Here is a 23923-nt window from a genome sequence, read left to right on the forward strand (position 1 = left end):
TGCCTACAATATAGCACTGAAGACAAAAGGCCCGTTTCCACTAAAGAAGTTCCTGGTAGTATTTGGGGGGCAGGAACTACTACAGGAACGTCCTCTCGCCCGGCCCTCTCAACCGCTGTGTCTCCACTGAGAGAGCGGAGTAGGAGGAAGGTTCCTGTAAAGTTACCGGGCTCTGGATGTGACGTAATCGTTGCGCGACCATTTTGACTGGGGCAACGTAGGGACGCCGTTAGCCCTTAGCGGTGTCTGTAATAACTCACTAAATGGCCTGTGAAAATTTTTTTTTTTTTCCAGTGGATGTCTTAGTTACAACATGATAGAGCTAACTGGAGTAGTTTCATGTCGTATCCGACAACGGGAGGCTTTTAACAGATGACGTCCTGATGTTAGCCTTGCTGCTGTTAACGTTAGCTGTCCCTGTCAGCTGCAGCCTGATGCTTTCTAGACATCGTGATTTCCCAAAACTGAATACATACCACAAATAAACACAAAACTGCTTTGCTAGCTCAATCATGTTGTAACTAAGATATCAGCTGGAAAAAATATTTTTTTCACAGGCCATTTAATGAGTTTTTTTACATGGCGGCGGAAGCTATGAACGAGCTAACCCTCATCTGCTGAGTTTTAAAAATGCCGGCTATTTTGTTGCTTTCTGTTGACATCACATCCCTCCTGAGTATATCCAATCAGCACCAAGTAATCCCCAAGCCCCAGCCAGGAGTTTTTCGGGGCCGTTCTGAGTACCTACTCCGAGGCAGGGACTTGTTTAGCCCCCGTAAAAGTTCCGGAACTCTGTCCTTCGGGGGTGGTTCCTGCGGTGGAGACACGCACCAACCAACCCCGTAAAATTACCCTGAAGTTCCTGCGGTGGAAACGGGCCTAAAGTGTCTGTATCTTCCATTCTTTTTTTGGGTGGCTAAAATATGCTTTGCTGCTGCTCCCAGCCACGGCAGTACATTGCTTAGCTTTAGCTATGGAGAAGTACCTCATATAACCCCACTTAAAGAAATACAAACTAACCCCTAAATGAAATGACTCATGGACACAAGGGTCAGAATGTCTTTTTTGAACACAACAAAACAAAAAAGGACATTCTTGTATTATAAAACGTGAAGACAAATGGAGGATGGTCTTAAACGTGGCGTAAAAATAATGGATGAATTTTATAAATCTATGGATTATGGCTTCATGGCTAAACAGCTGAAGACACCAGCATATTACTGCATGAGTGAAAAAACACTATGAACACACACACATGCACAGGTTCGTTCAACAGCAATGTAACGATCTACAGTTGATCTACTTCCTGTATAAACTAGATAAATACACTTCCACACACACACACACACACATGAATAACAGAATAAGCAGTCTGGAGAAGAGGTGACCACACGCTGCCTCTGAGGTTTTAAGTCAGGTGAGAGAGAAGGTGGCAGTGTTCTGGGTGGCGATGAGGGGGAGAGGGGAAGTCCCTTTGACCCCCCCTGACTACATGTGTGACACGACAGCCAGCAGCAGAGAGTAGACTGATACAGAGAGTCAGGTTAAGATCATACCACCACCCAGATGATATTGGGGCCTGCTTGTTACCTTCAGACATAAACCCATCGGTAGTGTTACCAACATGTTTAAAGCAGCTCGGGTTTATCAGAAATAACACAAGGACGTCTGAGTAGTTTGAGATAAACTTGAGAGAGACATGAGTTACACATCAGTTCAGTAAAGTTTAGTGTTTTAAAACAAAGGACGTGTGAAACAGAGCGGTGTTGTCATTACCCTTTTCTCCATCTCAAGCTGTGATCGGTCAGCATAGCGTTCCTGCCTCTGCAACGGGAAAACATACAAGTCATTCGTCATGAGGAGTTCTAATGGTGTTGTTGATACTGATGAGCTGAAACAGTGTGAGCTCCATGTACCTGTGTGGCCTTCTCTAGTTGTAGCTTCAAGTCTGCCAGCTCCAGGTCTGTGTCACGTAACTGGGCCTTCAACTTCTCGTTCTCAGCTAAGATCTGCTCGTAGAGCTGCACAAGAGACACAAACATAATCAACAAGTGTGACAAGTAAACAATCAAGGGACTCTAGCATGCAATTCTCTCTGCCACTGAGTATGGAACAAAGGAAGCATGTCCACCACTGCACAACCAAAACAGGAAGAGGATAAGGCTTTTGTCTTCCCACAGTGGCTATCCATATCGGCTATTCCCAGGTTGCATTAATGGAGGATGGAGGAACAACAAGAGTAACTGGACTCTGAGGAAAACGGAGAGTGATCCGGTTGTCACGTCAATTCAGCCAAATCCCATGAATTTTGTGTGACCTTGCAATTTTGTCCGATCACTGCACCTTTACAGCAAAATAGGTCAAGTCAAGAGCAGTTTATGGTGTATTCTCCTTTCCCTTCTCTGTGTAATATGAGACTACTGCTTCCCGAGTGTGAGCTCCATGACTGGGACAGTGTTGCACACACAGTGACAGGACTCACTGTTAGCATCACAAGGCTAACGTTTGGGTTAGATGACAGAGTTGGGCTGTGTCAGTGTGTAAGTGTTTGGAGCAGGGGCGATTGCTCTGAGACAACAAGGCAGGCTGAACTTCCCCTAAAATTTCATAGAAGAAATTGTCAAATATGCACTATTGAATTTATATTACAATAAGAATTTACACTGCATTAAACGTGCGCTAGGATGCTTTCACATCATGACTATGATGTTCAAACGTCAGCTGTTTATCACCAGTTTTCAAACGCGACCTCCCTGCCATACATTCTCGTGTCAGCACGGTAGACGCGGAGCCTCCAAGCATTCCTATGAGACAGCGCTGAGCAGGTTTTTTTTCATGCAGCAAAGCGAGACGGTCATTGGATAAATGTGACAAAATCGTCACTTCCAGGGAGGCTCAGCTTCCCTGGGACCTAATGGAGCAGCAGGCAGGAGAGGACGCTTGGTGCATGCATGATGATTAGAGGAATTGACAGCGCTTCGCATTTCGAGCTCAGTCCCATGTGGATATTTGCGAGGGGTGTCTTCTGACAGAGTGTCGTCCGGAGTTCCTTATTTCCATAAGCCATATCGCTAATTTTCACCGTTTGTACAGCACAGTTCAGGTGTTTAAACCCATCTGAAAATCTTTGAGGTGTGTTTTACTGTTTTTCTGTGGCATGAGTGTGGTTGAAAAACGACTTCCATTAAATGTTCCTTTTATAAGTTACTGCCTCTCTACAATATGACAAATTTTATGATGTCCCTGCTTGAAAGACCAGCAGCCGCCTCTGGTTTGGAGGGGGTAGCTATGTGTATGCTTGTGAGTGTGTGTGTGTGCCAGCAAAAGTAGCTCTTTTGCATGTTTAGGTTGCCAAACACTGGTCTACTGGCTCAGTGTTGGATGTTAGCTGCTGCTGTTGTATTAACTTGTGCTAACCAGGCAGAAAGAGCAGCTGACGGAGACAGTCCTTCAGCGCTGCCTCTAACAGCAGCAACAGCTAATCATCAGCGATCATCTGCTGAGAGTTGAAAAGTCTGATTCCATTTAAATACGGTAAATTCTTATTGAAAATTTGGTAAAAAGCTACAATGTTAAAGTCCGTGAAAAGCAAATTCTCCTATTTTCTTCTAAACACATTAAATAGGTCATAAAAGTATTCCTCAAAATGTGTAAAATAGCCTTTCAACCATTTACAGTTGAATTGTGGAGCAAGGCTTCTCAAAGCTTTCTAGGTTTCTGTGTTCTGGATTTAGTGGGCTCACATTTTTCACGTCACTATATCACCGTTTAGACTAATCTGATGTTTGTTAAGTCTATAAACACAATGACTGAACAAACATTAATAGTAATTAATTATCGTAGATTAGCTGGGCTAACTGTTAGCTGTTAGCTGTTAGCCGTTAGCGGTGTCTGTAATAACTCAGTAACTCAATGAACGGTCTGTGTAAAAAAATATTTTTTCCAGCGGATATCTTAGTTACTACATGATTGAGCTAGCAAAGCAGTTTTGTGTTGCTATGTGTGGTATTTATTCCATTTTGGGTCATCTGTTAAAAGCCTCCCGTTGCCGGAAACGACACGAAACTACTCCAGTTAGCTCAATCATGTTGTAACTAAGACATCCGCTGGAAAAATATTTTCAGTCAATGGAGCCGAACAGACACTCTCCCTCCCTGGATTACATCCTCCAGTTCCACCGGCTGCAGGTGCGGGGTTACGTCCTTCTACAGCACACGGAGGCGGCTTCCCTCCCGCCAGTGGGTGTGGACTGAATGGCTGCAGCCTGGAGTCATGAGACAAGAGGCTGCAGACATACCCCTCCGGACCTGCCCACAGCGTTTCACAGCAGAGAGAAGTGCTTGTTTTTCCATGACTTTGAGAGCTAATTTTATATACTTAGCGATTTTTTTAATCTTTCAAATTTGGCTCAGTGATTAATGACACATATTTCTGTGATGTGAGAAACTTATAACAGACATTTTTTGCTGCTTTACACAGACTTTAAGCCAATTTTTGTCAGCTCTGCCTTCAGACCTGTTTCTATTACTCAGTGCTTCCTGCTGTTGGCTCGTACTTTGGATTGTGCTGCCAAATCATTAGACTTGCTGATTTGGTACTTGGGCCTACTCAGTATCAATCAGTGACGTCTTAGTGAAACACATTTTAGTGTAGACCATAACTTAGTATCACACCCATGTCCAAAATTTCCTGTACAAAAGTCAAACTGCATCCTTTGCCAGTTGTAGGAATTAAACCCAGCATTCAGATAAGCTGAAGCAGCGGTGTGTGTAGTGTTTTAAATCAGTACACACCTTCTTATAATCAGTGGTGTCGTCTCTGTCCAGTCGGCTTGAGTATGTCCTCCGACTCTCACCATAGCCACGGCTAAGAGTGTCATTGCGATCTATAGATGAAGTGCTCTCATTCCTGCAACAACAACATAATTCAAAATTAAAAAAATTTGTTTTGCAGTACAGGTAACGTATAAAGGATAATAAGAAAGAATGTGACAATATGAAGGGGGCGAAACATACCTGGACAACCTGTCACTCTGAAAGAAAGCACAAATGAAAGCAAAGGTTAATGATGATGAAGAGAAAAGCACGTCACGACACTGAAAGCAGACACGTCTTAATGTTGTTCTTATTCAGACATAAACAAACTGAACAGACAGAAGAGAGGAGACATTTTAAACTAAACCTCCACTCTCAGATTCTACAGCCTCTCTGCATCCATCAGCACCTGAACTTCCCTCCTTTGCAATCTGCCTCCTACACTCACTCCTGCACGACACACAAATACATGCAGATTTATTCCTTAACAGCTGCCATGCCAGCAAACTGCCTCGAGGCATACTTCGTCTGCAGGCCTGCTGCGCTTTGTGCAGCGGCCCCCAGAACGGGGCCAGACATCAGATAGGGAGGTCGGGTCCGAGGGTCGGGCTTCCAGCTATTTTAAAATTGCAGTCCGCTTCCTGGGGCGGACAGAGGGCGGCGGAGACACAACAATGCTACAATCTGAGTCAAGGAGTCCTGAAGCCTTCAAGGAAAACCATCAGCTGATCAGATACACAGCCGGCTTGGCTCCATTCAATGCAGGACGAGAGATTACAGCCACGATCTGGCAGTCACGACTCATGAGTAACAAAGCAATGCTCCTGTTTGTGTTTTATAACGTGAGTCCTGATGATTTTTATCTAATGAGGTTCAATAATTTGCCGTGTAAATCTTTTAAAGTCTGCTATAAAACACGATCTCTTCCAAATCTGCATTGCCCAAACACATTTTAACATTTTGCCACTTTTAACTGAGAGTTCCAGGCAGAAAGGGAAGACACTCAGAAGCTTTTCCTGTACGCTTTCCGATCTCCATGCAGAGATAATTGCTTGTTTCCTATTTAGTGCTCTGTTGCTGCTCCACTCTGTCGACTGTCCTCCTGAAAGTGACGGCTGGATGCAGCGTATATATCCCCACCGATTGTACTCGAGTAAACGACTACTGTCTGCCCTCAATGTCACGCTGCAAACACTCCTATTCAAACAGGATGTTCATCCAGCCAGCACTGTTTTCACAACAGTGCCCTTTCTGCCTCACGCTGCCTCGTCCATATGGGATATGGAATTCATTTAATTGGATTCAAAAGCTTGTCAGAGTTTTATTTTTATTTCAGGCATTGGAGGACAGGTTGATCCATTACTAACATCAGGGCTGTTCAACTATATTGTTCGGAGGGCCACATTTTCAGAAAGCCAAGGGCCCGGACATTTCCCTCAGCTATTATTATCTACAACCTTTGTTTCACTATACTGCACTTTACATCAACTGTTTACAATTTCCTCTCTTGTCCTCTCCTCTGCGTGAACAGCCGACAGTTCAGATGTTCAGAAGTTTCACAGAATTTTGTCACGACTGCTGGTCTCAGTGGAGTCATTCAGGGCCTCCCTGCTGCCTTGATGATGCAGATTTTTTTTTTATGCAAACAGTTTATTTGTTAACGGTTTATCTTCAAGAACACTGTAATCCTGTACTGCTGCTTTATTGGAGGTTTATAGCAACAGCCGAAAGACAACTGGGAATGCAACCTTTGTCTATGACGCCCCAAAGCTATGGAGCACACTACCTACAGATATCAGGGCAGCTGGCTTACTAAATATTTTCAAAAGAAAGCTAAAAATGTCTTCACTCTAGCCTTTAACTAGCTAGGACTTTCCAGCCTGAAACGGTTTCCTTTTATATTTCACACTGCTGCAAGTCTTTTAAAAATGTTGCATCTTGCTTGATTCTAATATTTATGGCTCCAGGATTCTATGATTTTGGTGATTTGGTGGTTTTATGCTCATTCTGTCTATGTGAAGCACTCAGTGTGTATAATTCCCTTGAAGGAGAATCAGAATCAGAAGAATCAGAAGAACAAGAAGAATCAGAAGAAGCAGAAGAACAAGAAGAATCAGAGTCAGAAGAACAAGAACAATCAGAAGAAGAATCAGAGTCAGAAGAAGCAGAAGAACAAGAACAATCAGAAGAAGAATCAGAGTCAGAAGAAGCAGAAGAACAAGAAGAATCAGAGTCAGAAGAAGCAGAAGAAGAATCAGAATCAGAAGAATCAGAAGAAGAAGAATCAGAAGAAGAAGAATCAGAAGAATCAGAGTCAGAGGAAGAATCAGAAGAAGAAGAAGAAGCAGAAGAAGAATTAGAATCAGAGTCAGAGGAAGAAGAATCAGAAGAATCAGAATAATCAGTCAGAAGAAGAATCAGAATCAGAAGAACAAGAATCAGAAGAAGAATCAGAAGAATCAGAGTCAGAAGAAGAATCAGAATCAGTCAGAAGAAGCAGAAGAAGAATCAGAATCAGAGTCAGAAGAAGAATCAGAAGAATCAGAATAATCAGAAGGATCTGAAGAATCAGAATCAGAAGAACAAGAAGAATTAGTCAGAAGAAGAATCAGAAGAATCAGAGTCAGAAAGAAGAATCCTAGTCAGAATAAGAATCAGAATAATAATAATAAGAAGAAGAATCAGAAGAAGGAAGACGAATCATCATCAGAAGAATCAGAAATATTTTATTAATATCCGAGGTGAGATTAAATTTTTTCCACTCTACTGTCATATACAAACAGGCTGGAAACACGCACACACATGCAGGACCTATACATGCATTAAATGGAGAGATGTCAGAGAGAGGAGACTGCTTTGGACAGGCGCCCTGAGTGGTTGGGGGTTCAATGCCCAGGAGGTGAACTGGCACCTCTCCAGCCAGCAGTCCACGCTCCATATTTAGTGCGTACAGGGACTTAAACTGTCAAGTGTTCCTCACGATACATTCAAGGACCATCGGAAAACTAAAAATTTGACAATTTCTGTTTCTACAGTTTCTGGTGATGATAAACGGTGGAATCTAGGTAATATTTAAAAGATGACATGCCTTTCAAACCTGCTGGTGGGTTGTGGGGTTCAGAGACGATTAGCTAAGTGCACAGAGACTCTCTCCTGGTCTGAAGGATTCATTGTTTTTAAGTTATTTATTTGTAAACAGAACTACATTTTACTTAGGTATATATGTTCTTAACTTTCTAAATTTTGGAGGGAACTTTGTGCTTAAGCTTGAAAAGTGCCATATACATAAAGTTATTATTATTCATGTGTGTGCTTTGACCCCAGTGACCCAGACTTCCTTTCCTTGCTATGTCTCCATGTTTCTAAAACCCTTAAAACTCATCTATGGCTGAGACCACTTCTGGTGTTGCAAGGTCACCACAGCAACCAGACAATCACCAGAAGATGGCAATGAGGGGGAACAATAAAAATTCAAAGGCTGCGGACGGTGAGAAGGAAAGATAAGTGGGCGGAGAGGAAATCATAGCTGTACAGGGCAGGCAGAGTGCTGAATATCAAAGACTGCTGGACTTGTTCGGCCTTGACTTTATGAGATGAGACATGAGGACGGACCAGAATAGAGAACAAGTGCAGAGGGGCAAGAATCAAACGGAAGTCACGGCACACAAGAAACGCAATAGGGATGGTTTGGTTTTGGCTGTCAGGCTGTAAGGCTCCTGATTAAAAGTCAGTTTTATCTACTTTCTGGCCCGTGTGTGTTGCGTTACCTGTGGCTCTCCCTTGGTGCTGCCCTCCTCTGAGTCGGACTGCTGGTCGGGGTCATTTTCATCACCCTAGAATTAAAAAAGCACAGATAAAAGGGTTACGCACGACTCGCAGCTCTCGCTATCCCACTGATCAAAGAGGAACTCGGGGTTGTGTCGGTGTTATAACCCGTCGCCACCCCTCATGAACTATGCTATGAATACTTTATAATGGTGAGAGAAAAACTTCTATCGCTGTGTGAAAGTCTCTTACATCCTGGGTCCAGAAGGAGACGCCGGTGGAGCGTCTCTTCTCGCGGGGCCGCCTGCGATCCCGTATGGAGCGGGGCTTGTCCTCTCCCTCCTTCTCCTCCTCCTTTTTGTCCATTTCTGTCCAAGCGCAGGAAAAAATGGTTGATTACACATGACACACAGAGGTGATGTTGCTGCCATGACACCAAAAAGACACCAAATTAAAAGATAAGGAGAAGAATAATAACTAGTATAATTGTTACTCTGCACTCTGATGCACAAGTTGTTGGACTGCCCGAACATTCAGAAATTTTGGATGGGAATTAGCACCCAGAAACACAAAATTCCCTTCTCTCCTTGTCCGTTTGTCTTAGGGGATCCTTCACGTCTTCGTTCACACCCATTACTTTCGATGTAGATGCGCGTCATGCACGCTCATAACCCAAAGCGACACTGTAGCGGCACGCATTTGGTGCAACACGCTTGTTTTTCCGTCCGGCGCACAGCTCCACGGACCTGCTTCTCCCTTCGATGTTGTGTCAGATCCCGGTTCCCCCTTGGGCTGTGTCTCTCCTACTGTTTCCCACGGAGCTCTGCCCCGTTTGAAAGGCGAAGGAAGCCCGTATGTGGAAAGACGTCGCCTCCGAGATGTAGAATGTGTATTATAGAAGAGAAACACACATTTCAGGACCACTGACTTGTATCATCAGAACAGACATGTCCTGTGATTTTCAGCCTCCTTTCATATTTAATAGAGGGGGGACAATACCTGACAGGATGTACCTGCTGTAAAGGGTAAATATAATCATAGAAGGCTGAAAATCACAGGACATGTCTGTTCTGATTAAACAAGTCAGCAGTGTAAAGCTCTCAAGCATGGGGGGGGGGGGGCTCCTTTCATATTTAATAGAGGGGGGGGACGTATCTAAAAGTACAGCTGTCAAGATCCCCCCCGCCACAGGCCTTTGCCACCTTGGTCTTGAAAAAGCCCAGGGAAAACCCTGTAATTATTATGTGTGAAGGGAGGGCCTCTGATGTTCCCTCGGTCAGTTCCTGGTTTAGTCAGCTTGGGCATCTAGCGGCATTGGAAAAGCTGACATTGAGACTTACATATAAGGCAGACATCTACACGTTGAAATGGGACAATTGGGAAACCAACATTAAGGTCCCAGATGGAAGTTTGACTCATATGTAAACCCTGTTGTCCTTCATCTTATTGTGTACCACTGTAAAAACATTTACCTATCTTTGTTTTCCTTCAGGGAAACATATAATCTCGGCTGCAGATGTTAATTTCCCTCTGATTTCAGATCAGACTCCTGCCTGAACATGTCCAGTTGTGTTCAGACGCTTTTACTGTAAAATTTTAAAAAGGAAAAAGAGCTGCTACTCTCCGTTACCGTCACTCAACTGGCTGCAATGATGGTGCAGAGAATCTGAGATGCAGAAGACCCGTAAAGGCTGACCAATCAGAGCAGACTGGGATGTTTCTAGAGCGGGGTTTCAACAGACAGGTGCTAAAACAGAGTGTTGCCGACAGAGAGTGAACACAGGTGTTCAAACACAGACAGTATGAGAAAAATAAAGTGTTTTTGACCATTAAATCATGTAAACATGTTTTAGTAGAAACCAAAATACAACTATGAACCTGAAAATGTTTTAAATAGGCCCCCTTTAAATGTGTGTTGCATCAGACTGCTGGTCTTCTCCTTTAATTTAAGTTTCCATATGAAAGAGGTAAAAATGAGCCTGTGAGATTATAACATCTGCTCCTTTTGTAAATCTCTAAATCGTCTGCTTTTGACCTCTGTCAGTTTTTTCACAGGAGCACAATTTGACCGTCATTATTTTGACATGAACAATAAGAAAAAAAACCCGTACATTAAGTCTGAGTTCAGGCAAAGATTTGACTTCACAAGACACACACAACTTGACTTGGCCTGAGTTCAGAGAAAATTAAAGATGAAAAAAAAAGAGGTTGTGGTCGTGGGAGAACAAAGAGGTCAGTGTTTCCTTCAGTTCAACAGACTAAAACTGTCTTTTTTCCCAGGGATGCTTCATGGATTTGTTTGTTCAGAGAGGAGTGACTTAATTTTAAATGCAACCTGATCCCTTTCTGTCTCTCGATGCCCTTAATCAGCATGTGGCAGTTTGCCCGTGCTAATGTGGACCTGTGAGGACAGATAACAGCGTCATCCTCATGCTGCGCCTACGTGGGGAGAGCTTTGTTGTAGTCAGTTTAAAATGGATCCAGTCTGAGGTTTTAGTGGCCATGTAGCAGCTGTAGATGTATTCAGATGGCACTGACCTTTTTCCGTGTCTCTGGAGGAACGGCTATAGGAGGAGGTGATCCCTGTCAGACTGTTGGGCCTGTTGAGGGAGCTGGAACTGGAGGACAATGTGGTGCTAGTGTAGGACGGGGTGGAGGCAGTGCTGAGTGTGGAAATGGAGGAGGTAGAGGAGGAGGACGAAGGCCGGTAGCGCTGGTAGGGAGAGAGGGGGAGACGGGCGACAGGTGAGAGGGACAGTGTGGTCAAATATTCAAGGTGTAGAAGTGAAGCGGAGAGCGGAGATGTACCTCTTCATAGCTGCGGTACCTCGACCGGTAATCATCTTCCTTGGTCTCCGTCTCCTTCTTCTCCTCCTGCTTCTCCTTGTCCTGCTTCTCCTTCTCCTCCTTCTCCTCCTCCCGGGTCTTTGGGGTACGATTCCTGCTGATTTTCTCAGCCTCTTGCAGGTCAGTCAGAGTCACACCCTGGAAAAACAGATTTAAGATTCATCGAATTTAAGTTCCTTGCTTGGATTATTTTTTTATTCTATAACCATAATCTTGTCATTTACATTAAACTCCGAGCTGTGCAGTAAAAATCCAAGTCTAATCTCTGCTTTACAATGTTTAATCTTCAGTGTCAAAAACTTCAAGACTGTGTCAGCTCGTAAAACCATCAGCTCTTTGTGTAGGCCGGGACGTTAAGTGCCAATTGTGTACACAAAGAGTGCCGTCTCAACAACCTTAACAGCTATATCTAAACAGTCTGTGGCTATAAAACCAGGATGCACACCAGGGACACCGTCAGGTCGCCGTGACGTGGGACTCTGTGCTTTCACTTGTCAACATATCAGAGGCGATAGTGGCTGACTGACCTGGGTGGACCTCCTCGACTGTCGGGCCTGTCTGGAGCGAGCTTTCCTCTGGGACTCTGACTCCTCGTCTCGCACTGGCGTCAGGTAGGACCTGATGTAGGCAAAGACACAAATAAACACATGGTTAAGATTAACTGTTTGGCAATAAGAGCATAAACACTAAACTCTAGCATCAGGTGACTGTTGAGATGGGGAAAGTTTGCATGTTCTCCCTGTGTCAGCGTGGGTTTCCTCCAGGTGCTCCGGCTTCCCCCCACAGTCCAAAGACACGCAGGTTAATTGGTGACTCTAAGTAGGTGTGAATGTGAGTGTGAATGGTTGTCTGTCTCTATGTGTCAGCCCTGTGATAGTCTGGTGACCTGTCCAAGGGTGTACCCCGCCTCTCACCCAATGTCAAGCTTGAATAGGCTCCAGCCTAGTCGAGAGTTCAAGTTTAAACTTCTGTTAAACGTCAGGGAAACTATTAGAAACATCCCTAATGTGAGGCAGGATATTCATGGAAGATGTTTTAGTTTCCAAAGATAAACCTACTCTATGTTACTATAGTAAATCAGGATACAAGTCTCTGAGTTTAACGTCTTGCTATAACAGTATCGGGCTCAACAGGCGCAATTTTGGGAAAGAAAACACTGAGCTATTCTAGCACTTTCTCTCGCTGTGCCTCTGTCGGCCACACAGCAGCATAAACTCATTCAGTGCAGCGTGGAGCCTCGGCCTTGAGCAAAACGTGCGGCTTCTGCCCACCTTCCTTATAAGGAAAAGTCGCTGGAGCCGTCGCTGGTCCCGGCTCTGACACAGCCCCTGCCCCACTCCCACTGTGACAGGTGGCTCATCTCAGCACCGCAACAGGAAGACGAGCACTCGACCCCACTCAAGTACACGTGCAAACACATGCTTTCTGTGACACTCTCGAGCTCTCCCTTCCCCTCCACGCTGTGTGTACAGAAGATCACACATACACACACCCGCTTCTCAAACAGAGGAAATGCATCCGGATTACTGTGTGACTGATGGAAGCTTTTAAGGATGAGCCTGATATTTCTTGAAGCTGCTCACAGTAAATGTTTGATCCAATAACTGAGCTGATCTTGAAATTGAATACGCATAAACAAAAATAGAACATAAATACAGTTAGTTAAACAAGATAATTTAAGTGCTCGTCTTTTCTAAAGAGATTATAACTCATGCAAAGGAAAAAAAGGCACAGACAAAATGCTGTGGGACACTGAGAGTCCAAAATAGCAGCAGCTCACATCCCCGACTAAACAAAAGCTGAACTACAAATTGTAAATATCGTTGAATAACAAACCAGCATTGGCAAATAAAAACAGAACTTTGACACAGATCTGGGGAGATTACCCCACTGACACATCTGGATGCTACAGCGAGAGTTAATATGGACGTGAATAACTTCTTTATGATTGAAAAGGAAACGGCGTGTGTTTGTGTTACCTGCGTCTTTCGCCAGTGACGGTGCCGGTGGTGGTAGTGGTAGATATGGCGGGGGTGGTGGTAGTGGTAGATGTGGTGGTCGTAGTAGAGCCAGTGTTTATAGTGGGGATGACCGCGGCCGACTCCTTCTCCTTCTCCTTTTCCCTCTCCTCCCCTCTCTCCTCTGACCAGTACCTGTTTACACACCAGTGTTTTATAAAGACATGAAGCCTGACTGACTCTACTTCAACTGTTTTTATCATAAAACTGAAATATGTGGTTTCAGAGGGCCTGTAAGTGAAGCCACATGTCTGCTGGCGGCCATTTTGGAAGACAGGTACTGTAGCATTCCTATACCCATATCAAACACACTATTTCTGTGCATTTTCTTGGCTACAGATTCATCTTGAGCTCAAGATAAGGATAAAATGTCACAAGAATGTACTTCAACTTAAATAAACCCCCCATGGCGTAACAAAACTAGTTAAATATCCACATGCTATAGGTCGCACACGTCTTGTGTCTCATTTTCACGTTTGGATGATGGCAGTCGTGTTCATGTACCTGCTGGTGAGACTGGTGGAGCCAGTGCGGGTGGAGGAGGAGCCCAGGCTGGAGAGCAGGCCGCGATGGCCTGTGGGCGAGGTAACAGATGAGGAGGTGGTGGTGGTCGTGGAGGAGGTGGAGGAGGAGGAGGAGGAGGAGGTGGTCGAGGAACCCAAGTCCTCGTGTCTTCTGCCAAAAGAGCCGCTGGAGGACAAAATGTCAGATAAACAAAGAAGAGTCATCAGTAAGTCAGAGCGGGATACAAACACAGCTATGATGAACTACAATGGTGATTCATTAGATATTAGAATTCTGTCACTGCATGAGATTACAGGGAAAAGAAATAAGAATGAGAAGGTTTTCTATAGGATAACAAAACTGCACCTTCCTTTTGTGTAATCTTTATGACAAGAAAGTAGTGTTTACGTCAATGCTTTAAGGAAATTAAACTTAAAGTAGGAGGCAGTGATCCTTTTTTCTTCACAGTTCTAGTGCCTCTTTTACATTTTCTACTGCAGAGGTTTGAAACATTCTCCTTCTGCTGCCAGTATTGATGGCTCTGTGCATGTATTATATTCAAAAAAGGTACTTCACCCACAAAATGGCCCTTTGTATGTCAATTATCCCCCCTGTGTTACGTTGATTTAGTGAAGAAAACTTTGATTTTCTTGCATGCCTCCAGTGAATGAAGAATCCAAAAACTGAGAAAATTCACCTTTAATCGAAGTCATATGCAATCGACAGCTAAACTATAACGAAACATCTGTTTACAAGCTCTCACAGTCTGATTTATCCAGTTGTATGCTCAGTACTTCCCAAACAGACAGCCCTTTCTACAGGGGAACTGAAAGGACAGTGAGGCTTATCTATGCTCTCTTCAAAGCCAAACCTCATTGACAAAAGCAGCAATTTTACCTCACTGAACACAGGAGCTGCTGGTCTACTGCTGCCTTCATCTGTAGTGTGTTGTGTGACTTTAGGGAGTTCGAACTAACCCTTTAAAACACTAAAGTCACACAATAACACTACCGATCGAGGCAGCAGTAGACCAGCAGCTCCTGTTTTCAGAGAGGTAAAATTACTGTTTTGTCAATGGAGTCTGGCTCTGAAGGGAGCATGGATAAGATTCACTTTCTGTTCAGTTTTTAATAGTAAGATCTTAGCAAAAAAGCATGTCTTTGGGGAGTACTAAGCATACATATATAAATGAGACTGGGATTATACTGCATGGGTTATTTGAGAGTTTGTAAACAGGTGTATTGATATAGGTTTGCTGTTGTTTGATGCGGCCCCCTTTGACTTCAATTCATCAAGAACATTTTTGGATTCTTCGTTCACAGTGAAGGCATGGGAGAAAAACAAAGTGTACTTCATACATTCAACATAACACGGGGAGTAACTGATGTACAGATTGTCATTTGAGGGGTGAAGTATTCTTTTAAGAAATAAGGAATGAAACCTTCATTTGCAAAAACTGGGAGATGTATTGTTTTTTTGCCAAGCCTATGGTTATTTAAGGAAGGGTTAAAGGTTCTGTTAGTTATGACTAAGTTCTAATAATGACGATTGATTTAAAAAGGAAATTTTAAATACTGCTGATTCAGTAAAAATTATGCTAAACATACTGTCAATGATAGGACAGCAGTTTCACAGTGTTACTCAATGACATCACTACTTAATTTTGCTGTCTCGTCCATAAAAGGCAAGTTTGAAATCCTCTGGCTGCAACTAACGATTATTTTAACGATCAGTTAATCTGCCCTTTATTTTCTCAATTAATCAATTAATTTTTCTGTCAATATAATGTCAGAAAATCGTGAAAAATGCAGAGTAATTCCCCAAATCCAAGGAGTCATCGACAAAACGGTGTGTTTCAATGGATCAACAGTCCGAAAATCCAAAAAATATTGTTTCTTATCACTTGAATGACAAAAAAAGCATTAAAATTTCACATTTAAGAAACATGAAACCAGATTTTTTTTTTTTTTGCTTTTGGTCTAAAAAAAAATTACTTAAATGATCATTAAATAACCAAAAATAGTTACCAATTTATTTATTTTTTGTCCATTACCTAGTTGATAATTCAAATACTTGTTGCAGCTCTACATTTACTGGGTGAGTTGGAAGACATTTAAATCTCCTCTCTGGACTGAGTGATAAACAAACATGTCTTCTGATATTCATTAGCACAATAAATGCAACCAGAGTAACACAGTACACATGGTGGGCACTGCAGCAGAGCAGGGACACACAATCAGAGAGGACAGGTGGGTGTGGAGACGGTGGCGCCCCGGGAGGAGGCTGGTGTACCTGCGGTAAATGCTGTAAGACGGGTAGTGGGAGGTGGGTGGTTGCCAGGGTTTAGTATTACAGGTGTTAGGGTCCAAGCTGGAGGTGGACGAAGACTTGGCTGGCACGTCCCGCGTGCTGCCGCTCCGCCCTAGTGCTAGCGTGTGGGACGTGCTGGCGTGTTGGCAGGCGGGGTGGGCGAGAGAGGCATGTTAGCGGTGGAGGCGCACACACACAGATACAGTACAAGAAACATACATATTTAAGACTATTAAGCTTTGACACACTATTGGTGCATTCATGTCATATGGGGGGAGATGCTGATTCGATGATTTTAAGAGAGATCATGAGTTTTAAAGTGTTTGGAGATGCCGTAAATTAAAATTTGTTGCAGATTTTTGATGATTAATCGAAGTTTTTTATTGATATAAAATAATGAAGAAGGTTTGCATCCAGTATTTCCCCATATGACATGAATGCAGCATAAGTCCACGTCTAGGTTTTGTGCCACAAACAACCCTGGGAACTTTATCTGACAGGTATACAGGCTCGTTAAAATGTCAGAGCAATACATTTTAAACTCAGCAGCACAGCAACCTGACGGGACAGATACAGTCATGCAACAGACTCTTGTGGCAGTGGTAGAGAAAAAGCTTTCTCAGTAGCTGCTGCTGTGCATGGAAGCATGTAACTCTGATGACATCATCCAAGCAAACTGCACAGCAGATGATTGATAAACAACTATCAATGCCGTCTACAGTTTCTACAGGTCGACCTCAGAATGGATAAACACATCATATCAGATGGAGCAGAGATCTGATGATGAGATGAAGGGTGGAGGTTTAGCAGAGTGTTGCGTCGCAGGAGAGGCTAACCTGCGCTGGTAGCTGGGGGTTCGGTTGGTGGAGGCGCTTCCTTCACTGTTCTTCAGGTCGTCATCCCAGCGTCGCCGGGTGTATGAGCCGCTACGAATCAGAGCGGTAGAGTCCCTGGGGAACCACAAGCTTCAATAGCACCTCAGGCTTCCCCAAACAGATACTGACATACATATGGACTTATGAAACACACAATCTTCACCGTTAACCCTTATTCTACCCACTATGAAATCTACCCTATCATTGCTACACAACCTAACCAAAGGCAGTGTCTCAGCGCCAACACACCATGCAGAGCATTGAGGCCTTTTGCCTGCAACACACAGCAGTGGGCAGCAGGAGCCGCTCATGCCAATGCATGTTTGCACAGAGCCACTCGGCTCTCGGGTTTCACCTGTTTTCCTTCTCGTCGATGTCTGAAGTACTGGCCAGTCTCCTGGGGATGGTGGGGGCCACGTAGGCCAGCCGAGTTCCTTTATCCTTTTCCTGCAGACAGAGTAACAAAAACAGACTCATGTCAGTGAGCACATATACAATAACTTTAAATTCGACTAGATTTTAATATTTCATACTGACCTTCTCTTTGTCTTTGTTGTCCAGAGAGGAGGAGAGGCGAGGGCTCGAGGCCGAGCGCATCACCCCGGTCGTGTCCTTCTCCCTCTGAGCCTCCTTGGTGGCGGTGATCTCGGCTAGCGCCCCGTAGCTGCCCGTCTTCCTCAAACCCAGCCGCCATGACGCCGGAGACTCGTCCTTCCTCTCCTCCTCCACTTTGGTGGAGACCTTTCCAGCAGGCTGAGGGGCCTGAGAGGGAGGAAGCGGCAGCCGTTTAGTGTGCAACGTTATAAAAGTATAAAGACGTTAAATGAGATTTCTTTAGTCATCTGGGTGAGTAACACAGAAGTCAGTCAGGTCACAAACAGTTTGGATTAATCTCCAGGGGCTGCGATTTAAGTTTAAACGGTGAGACCATTAGGACATTTTTAAGGATGGGCATGCTGGTTAAGGTACAATCGCATCCACTGTTACTACTACTGGACGCAAGTTATTCCTGAGTAAACTCTACTCTCACAATATGACAGTTGGTGAAAGGGGAATTAAACCTGTTGAGATTTTAGGGTCCGACTGTTTTCAGATTTGGCCACATACACAAAAAGAAAACAAGCAACTAAACAAAAACACAGAAGCCACACAGACACACAGTGGAAGCACGACCAGGACACAGTGTTGATTACAAGTGGAAACACCACGTTGATGAGTGAAAGTCAGCGTTAGGGAGGTTCAGCATCACCTGGATGGGGCCAGGGTGGTTAGGACGGGGGGGGGGGGGGGGGGGTTAAGTACTTTGTCAGTGCACAGGTGCATGTAGGATGAGAGAACAACTCCGGTGCACACCAATGCCTCACCATAGGTTTTTTGGGCACTAGAGAAATGCCAGTTTTGCGCAAGCCTTGACGCCACAATGCAGGACAGCCCGGCTCCGCCACAGGCATGAGGGGAGTAATACATTCAAACTACAGCCAACCAAGACAAGAGGCCAGGATGAGAAAGACGCAGAGAGAGGGAGGGAGGGAGGGAAGGAGGGCAGGGCAGGGAGGAGGTTGAGACAGAGATAAAAAGCCAGAATAAGACAGAAGAAGCAGCAAAAGAACTTTACGGCAAGGACAGATTTTTTTAAGGCCTAGTCACACCATACAATGCTTACTGCCAAACCAGGGGGAGGGGGACTACTGCTATTGTTCTCAGTTGGAATAAGTGACAGATCCAACAAACATTTGGTAGTGTCAAAACTGCACATTGTTAATGTTTTGTTCACTCTTTGTTAAGACAGAAGACATTGTGATGTGTGAGCACTAGGCTTCAAAGGAGGACTGGGACAAGGAGATCATTGCAAGAGACGAAGCAGAAAAAACATTTAGAAAGTTTTGGATAGGTGGCCACTGACCCAACAACTAAAGGGTGCCCTTTTATTTAAAGGGTAACTTGAGTAATTTTCGACCTGGACCTTATTTTCTCCTGTTTTTGTGTCCAAGTGACTGATGGAGAAAACTTTTTTTTAAAACTGGTCCAGCATTGCGCTCAATGCTGGACCAGTTTTAAAAAGGTGAAAACAAGGTGCAATGTAACCACATGTACCTCCTCTAAAAGAGCTTGTTTTTGCCACTGACAGGCTCAGGTTGTTATTCTAAATGTCTGACAATATTACTGAAAGGATCCCTACAGAGATAGACCTTTTTGTTTAAGAGTAAGATTCTTTTTCTTTAACCAGAAACAGGCCCAAAATTGCTACTGTCATTTCCACCAGACTCCATTCACAGTATACAGTAATTTTAGTGTTTATGGATCAAGAATATTTGCACATCTAACAGGGTAAATTAAGGGTTTATTTCAACCAAACCAGAGTTGTTGGTACAGTTTTCTTTTGTTTCTGTTGATTTGTTTTATGATGACAAAATTACTATTTATTTGGAGCCTGGTTTGAATGGTAATTTTGGGGCTGTTTCCATCAGTTTACATCCACTAAAAGTGTTTGTTTTTGCCACTGACAGGCTCAGATTATTGTTGTAAGTGTCTGACAACATTATGGAAAGGATCCCTACAGAGATAGACCTTTTTGTTAAAGAGTAAGATCCTTTTTGTTTGACTGAAAACAGCCCCAAAATTGCTACTGTCAGTTCCACCAGACTGCATTTAAATAAACTGTAATTTTAGTGTGTATGGAACAAGGACATTTGCACATCTAACTGGGTGAATAAGGGGTTTTCTTTTAACCAAACCAGAGTTGGTAATTGTTAGAACAGTGGAAAAAATGAACCAAGATGGGTTTTTCTGTGAGTTTTCTTTTGTTTCTGTTGACTTTATTTAAATGAACAGTAATTTAGAGTCTGGTTGGAATGGCGACAGCTATTTTGGAGCTGTTTCCATCATTTTACATCCACTAAAAGTGCTTGTTTTTGCCACTGACAGGCTCAGATTATTGTTTTAACTGTCTGACAACATGGTGGAAAGGATCCCGACAGAGATAGACCTTTTTGTTAAAGGTTAAGATCCTTTTTGTGGGGGTACCCAGTAGCTCGGTGGGTAGAGCAGGTGTCCCACGTACAATGGCAATTTCCTTGCTACAGCGGCCATGGGTTCAACTCCAGCTTGTGGCCTTTTGCTGCACGTCATCCCATCTCTCTCTCTCTCTCCACCTCTAACACTTAATACTGTCGTATCAATTAAAGACAAAATACAAGACAAAGACCATTTTTTTTGCAAGAAACAAGCTTGAAATTGCCATGTCCAAACCCACCAGACCCCATTTAAATAACCAATAATTTTATCATTATAAAATACAATTCACACTTCAAACCATCTTGGTTTGTCTCTTCACTGTTCCAACAATCACCAACTGTGGTTTGGTTGAAATAAACCTTTAATTCACTCAGTTAGATGTGAAAATATGCTGACTCTATACACGCTAAAATTACTGTTTATTTAAATGGAGTCTGGTGGAATTGGTGATGGCGATTTCAGGGCTGTTTGTAGTTAAACAAAAAGGATCTTACTGTTTAAAAAAGGGTCTATGTTTGTAGGGATCCTTTCCATACTATTGTCAGACACTTGGAATAACAATCTGAGCCTGTCACTGTCAAAAACAAACACTTTTAAAGGACAAACATTGATGGTGCGAACATACTTGGTTCCATTGCAGCATGTGTCGCTACTGCCAGCTGCAGCGCTCTCGCTCCATATTGGACCAGTTTCAAAAATGGTTGTTCCCATTAGTTACTAAGACATAAAATGTGGTAAAACAGCGTCTAGGAAAATACCAACTTACCCTTTGAGCAACATTCTGGAGCATCAAAAGGTAATGAAATCTGTAGACAGTGTCAATGACTGTCATGGCTTTAATTTAGGGGTTTCCTTTTTGGGTCTCGAAGCATCCTAGATTAACTCTGGCCACACAAACACTCGAAAACACCTACAGTTAAACATGATGTCACATTGACTGAAGGAGACAGATTCACTTTAGTTAAATGCATGGCTTCATTTTGCCAGCAGAGGGCAGCAGACTCAAAGTGGGAAATCACTGCTATGCAAGCCCTGGTTTTCATTCCTGACAACCAATCCACTCCAGTGCTCTGTGTACTCCAGCCTCCTCTTATAGTAAACTGTTAACATCATCCAGCATCGGCCACCAATCATCCCCACTGTGCAGCCCGTTGCCATGTTTGTTAAACGCCTCCGACAATTAGTCGTAAAATGTCACTCTCAGGGCCTCTGTGACATTTGTTAGCTGTGTGCACTCATTGTACTGCAACATGAGGAGCACAAATCACAACCAGGGACAACTATTTCTGTGATGGCCTGGAGTGTGAACTGCTTTTACGTAAACGCCTCAGTATCGTCAGCCGGCTGTGAAATTAGGTTTGTGTTCAAGGGAGAGAGTAACTAAATAGATGGTGGATTTCACTGATTTGTGTAGAGAGTGAGGCACCGACATGTCTCAGCAGAGTAAAGCCGATGTGACAGAGGAGGTGCAGTTACTACTTGAAATGGTTTGAGGGGGGGAATAGTGACATGATTACATCACAGCTGTGCTGCAGCGTTTAATTTCCTCCAAGGCGTTTTGAAACCAACCAGCTGCTAATTTGAATGAAATCTGTCTTTTGTTTTTCTGCCAGTGCTGTGGCAGCTGTCTGCGCAGGGTAGGGTGATGAATAACACGTCCACCAGGTCGCACCTTCTTTACCGGTGAAGTGGGGGTTGTCACCTGGTTGGTTGGGCTAGTTGGAGGTGACACGGTGATGCTGGTCGGGGCGGGCGTCGTGCTGTTGCTCACCGATGCAGAAGGCTTGGTCTTATCTGGAGGAGTCAAAAAGAAAAGAGTTGATTATGCTCAGAGAATTAGAGCTGCAACAATCAGGTGACCACTCGCATAATCAATGGACTAAATATTCAGCCTCTTAAATATGGAAATCAGAGGTCACGTTAACCAAATATTGTCACTGATTGAATTTTTGAAACAGTGACCTTAAAATCTGAAGGCCATCCATCATTTTGGCAGATTATGACAGTGAGGGCGATCTTCCGTAACTTCACCAAACCTAACGTCCTTGTGCAAATTAATTAGCCATCGTCTCTTCTCATGTGCATGACCTCGTTGTCTAGCTGGCTCTGGCTATCACATTGGTAGACTGAGTGCCTAAAGTGTCTTTGCATAGTCAGTGTTTGTTCATCTTTTCGGGAATGGTCAGAGTTGTCATATTGACAGTTAAGGAGTGTTGACTGATTGACAATGTAACATACCAGAAAATGTCATCTTAAAAGTAGCCGGTAGCCTTTGAGTGTTTAAGTGAACAAAACTATTTTTCTCAGTCTATTAAAAGATGAGAAGGCAGTAAACATCCATTCATTTTATAGTTATAGTTGACAAATGTATTTAAACCTACAGAACCCTTGAAACAAGCCACATCCTACCCGTGCGCTTTCACACAGGTGCACTGTGGTGCCTAAACGAACAAAACTACACCCCTGCTTTACAAATGCATCATCTACAAGCTTGTTCTGTGTACTAACAATTAAAAAATGAAAGTTAAGTGTTATTAAATGTCTTATCAATAAAAAAATAAGATTGCCAGTAGCAGCCCGCGTCCAGTTCCCCTTGGAAAAGTGGAAAGCGTTTAAAAAACAGTATGTGTATTGGTATCGGCTATCGGCCAAGTTGTTATTTTTTCCATTGGTATTGATCCAGAATTCCCCAATTTAAAGGCATCACCTTAGAGACTAAGATGGACATAGTCGGACATAATCATTAAAACAATGGTTAACTGCAGCTCTACAGTCAAGACTAGAAAGAATTTATGTGCTGACACAGAGCTGACGGAATTAAATTTTATGTCAGTGATTCAACTGACACCCAGTCAACGCTTTGTTTTTAGACCTGATCTACTGAATTCTAAAATAAGTCTCTCTCTCTCTCTCACACACACACACTCTCTCACATGTACCTGCTTCAGTCTCTGACTCTGAGTCTTCATCATCCTCTTCCTCACTGGAGCAGCTTGATTCGTCCTTTTTCCCCTCCTCTACTTCATCCACCTTCTCCGGTTCTAAGGTCTCGATGCGTGGGGCACTCTTCTCAGGCTCCAGAAGCAGCGTTTCTTTGCTGCAACACAGATTTAACACCATTAGTAAAGAACCAACAGCATCAGTGCAGTGTTTAAGTCACAGATACATCATGAAATATTCAAACCAAACAAGAAGTTTAATTAGTTATGCCTACGCTACAGATGGTTTGATAATCTTAAAACTAATTTAGCAGACAGTTTCTGTTGATGAATTTTCAGGCTATTTACCTCTTGAGTGGTTTCAGTGATTGGTTGTTATCCCCGGTGGTTGTCGTTTCAATCAAAGGAGATTTCTTAACGTCTTTCTTGTCACCTATCAGCTGCAAAACAGAAAACAAAAATCAGATATTCTCACAGGGGAAGAGACATACAATCCTGGACACACAATCTCTCTTGCGAGGCACGACGGTAACGTCTGCCAAGTTGCCGGTGGCAACCATTTTGAAAAATTGGCAACCAATTCTTCACAAGGGTCGATGAACAGCTATTTGCATGATTGATTGATGTATTATAGTGAAGGACGACCTGAGGCTTGGTGTGTCAGGGCCCTTGTGTCACATGGTGACTAAAAGTAGCAGCCATTATTTCAGTTTCAGCGATCAAAAGCTGATCCCTGGTTTCAAGCCTGGCAACTACTTTTATAATTTAGTGCTGAGCCCTGTCTTGTGTTTAAAATAAAATGAACTCAATCATATTTAACCACCACTAACACTGCT

General features: G+C 43.4%; 1 protein-coding gene across 9 annotated transcripts in view; it reads right to left on the minus strand.

Moving 5' to 3' along the window:
• Positions 1-23923, minus strand: part of ppp1r12a (protein phosphatase 1, regulatory subunit 12A) — a 75472-nt gene that overhangs the window by 12480 nt on the left and 39069 nt on the right. For 2 of the 9 annotated variants that reach the window (XM_049566814.1, XM_049566816.1), the window contains exons 7-25: positions 23436-23527; positions 23088-23245; positions 21821-21942; positions 17671-17895; positions 17489-17580; positions 17095-17208; positions 16241-16393; positions 13949-14134; positions 13406-13579; positions 11954-12044; positions 11388-11564; positions 11118-11292; positions 8832-8947; positions 8582-8647; positions 5016-5032; positions 4794-4908; positions 1917-2021; positions 1777-1824; positions 1557-1590 (exon numbers count right to left, since the gene is read on the minus strand). In XM_049566814.1, coding sequence (XP_049422771.1) covers positions 1557-1590; positions 1777-1824; positions 1917-2021; positions 4794-4908; positions 5016-5032; positions 8582-8647; positions 8832-8947; positions 11118-11292; positions 11388-11564; positions 11954-12044; positions 13406-13579; positions 13949-14134; positions 16241-16393; positions 17095-17208; positions 17489-17580; positions 17671-17895; positions 21821-21942; positions 23088-23245; positions 23436-23527 — 2260 coding nt within the window. The remainder of the gene's footprint in view (positions 1-1556; positions 1591-1776; positions 1825-1916; positions 2022-4793; positions 4909-5015; positions 5033-8581; positions 8648-8831; positions 8948-11117; positions 11293-11387; positions 11565-11953; positions 12045-13405; positions 13580-13948; positions 14135-16240; positions 16394-17094; positions 17209-17488; positions 17581-17670; positions 17896-21820; positions 21943-23087; positions 23246-23435; positions 23528-23923) is intronic. The other 7 variants (XM_049566813.1, XM_049566810.1, XM_049566819.1 and 4 more) reach the window with 5 other exon arrangements.

This window comes from Epinephelus fuscoguttatus, linkage group LG22 (assembly GCF_011397635.1).
Source record: "Epinephelus fuscoguttatus linkage group LG22, E.fuscoguttatus.final_Chr_v1".
NCBI classification, from domain to species: domain Eukaryota; kingdom Metazoa; phylum Chordata; class Actinopteri; order Perciformes; family Serranidae; genus Epinephelus; species Epinephelus fuscoguttatus.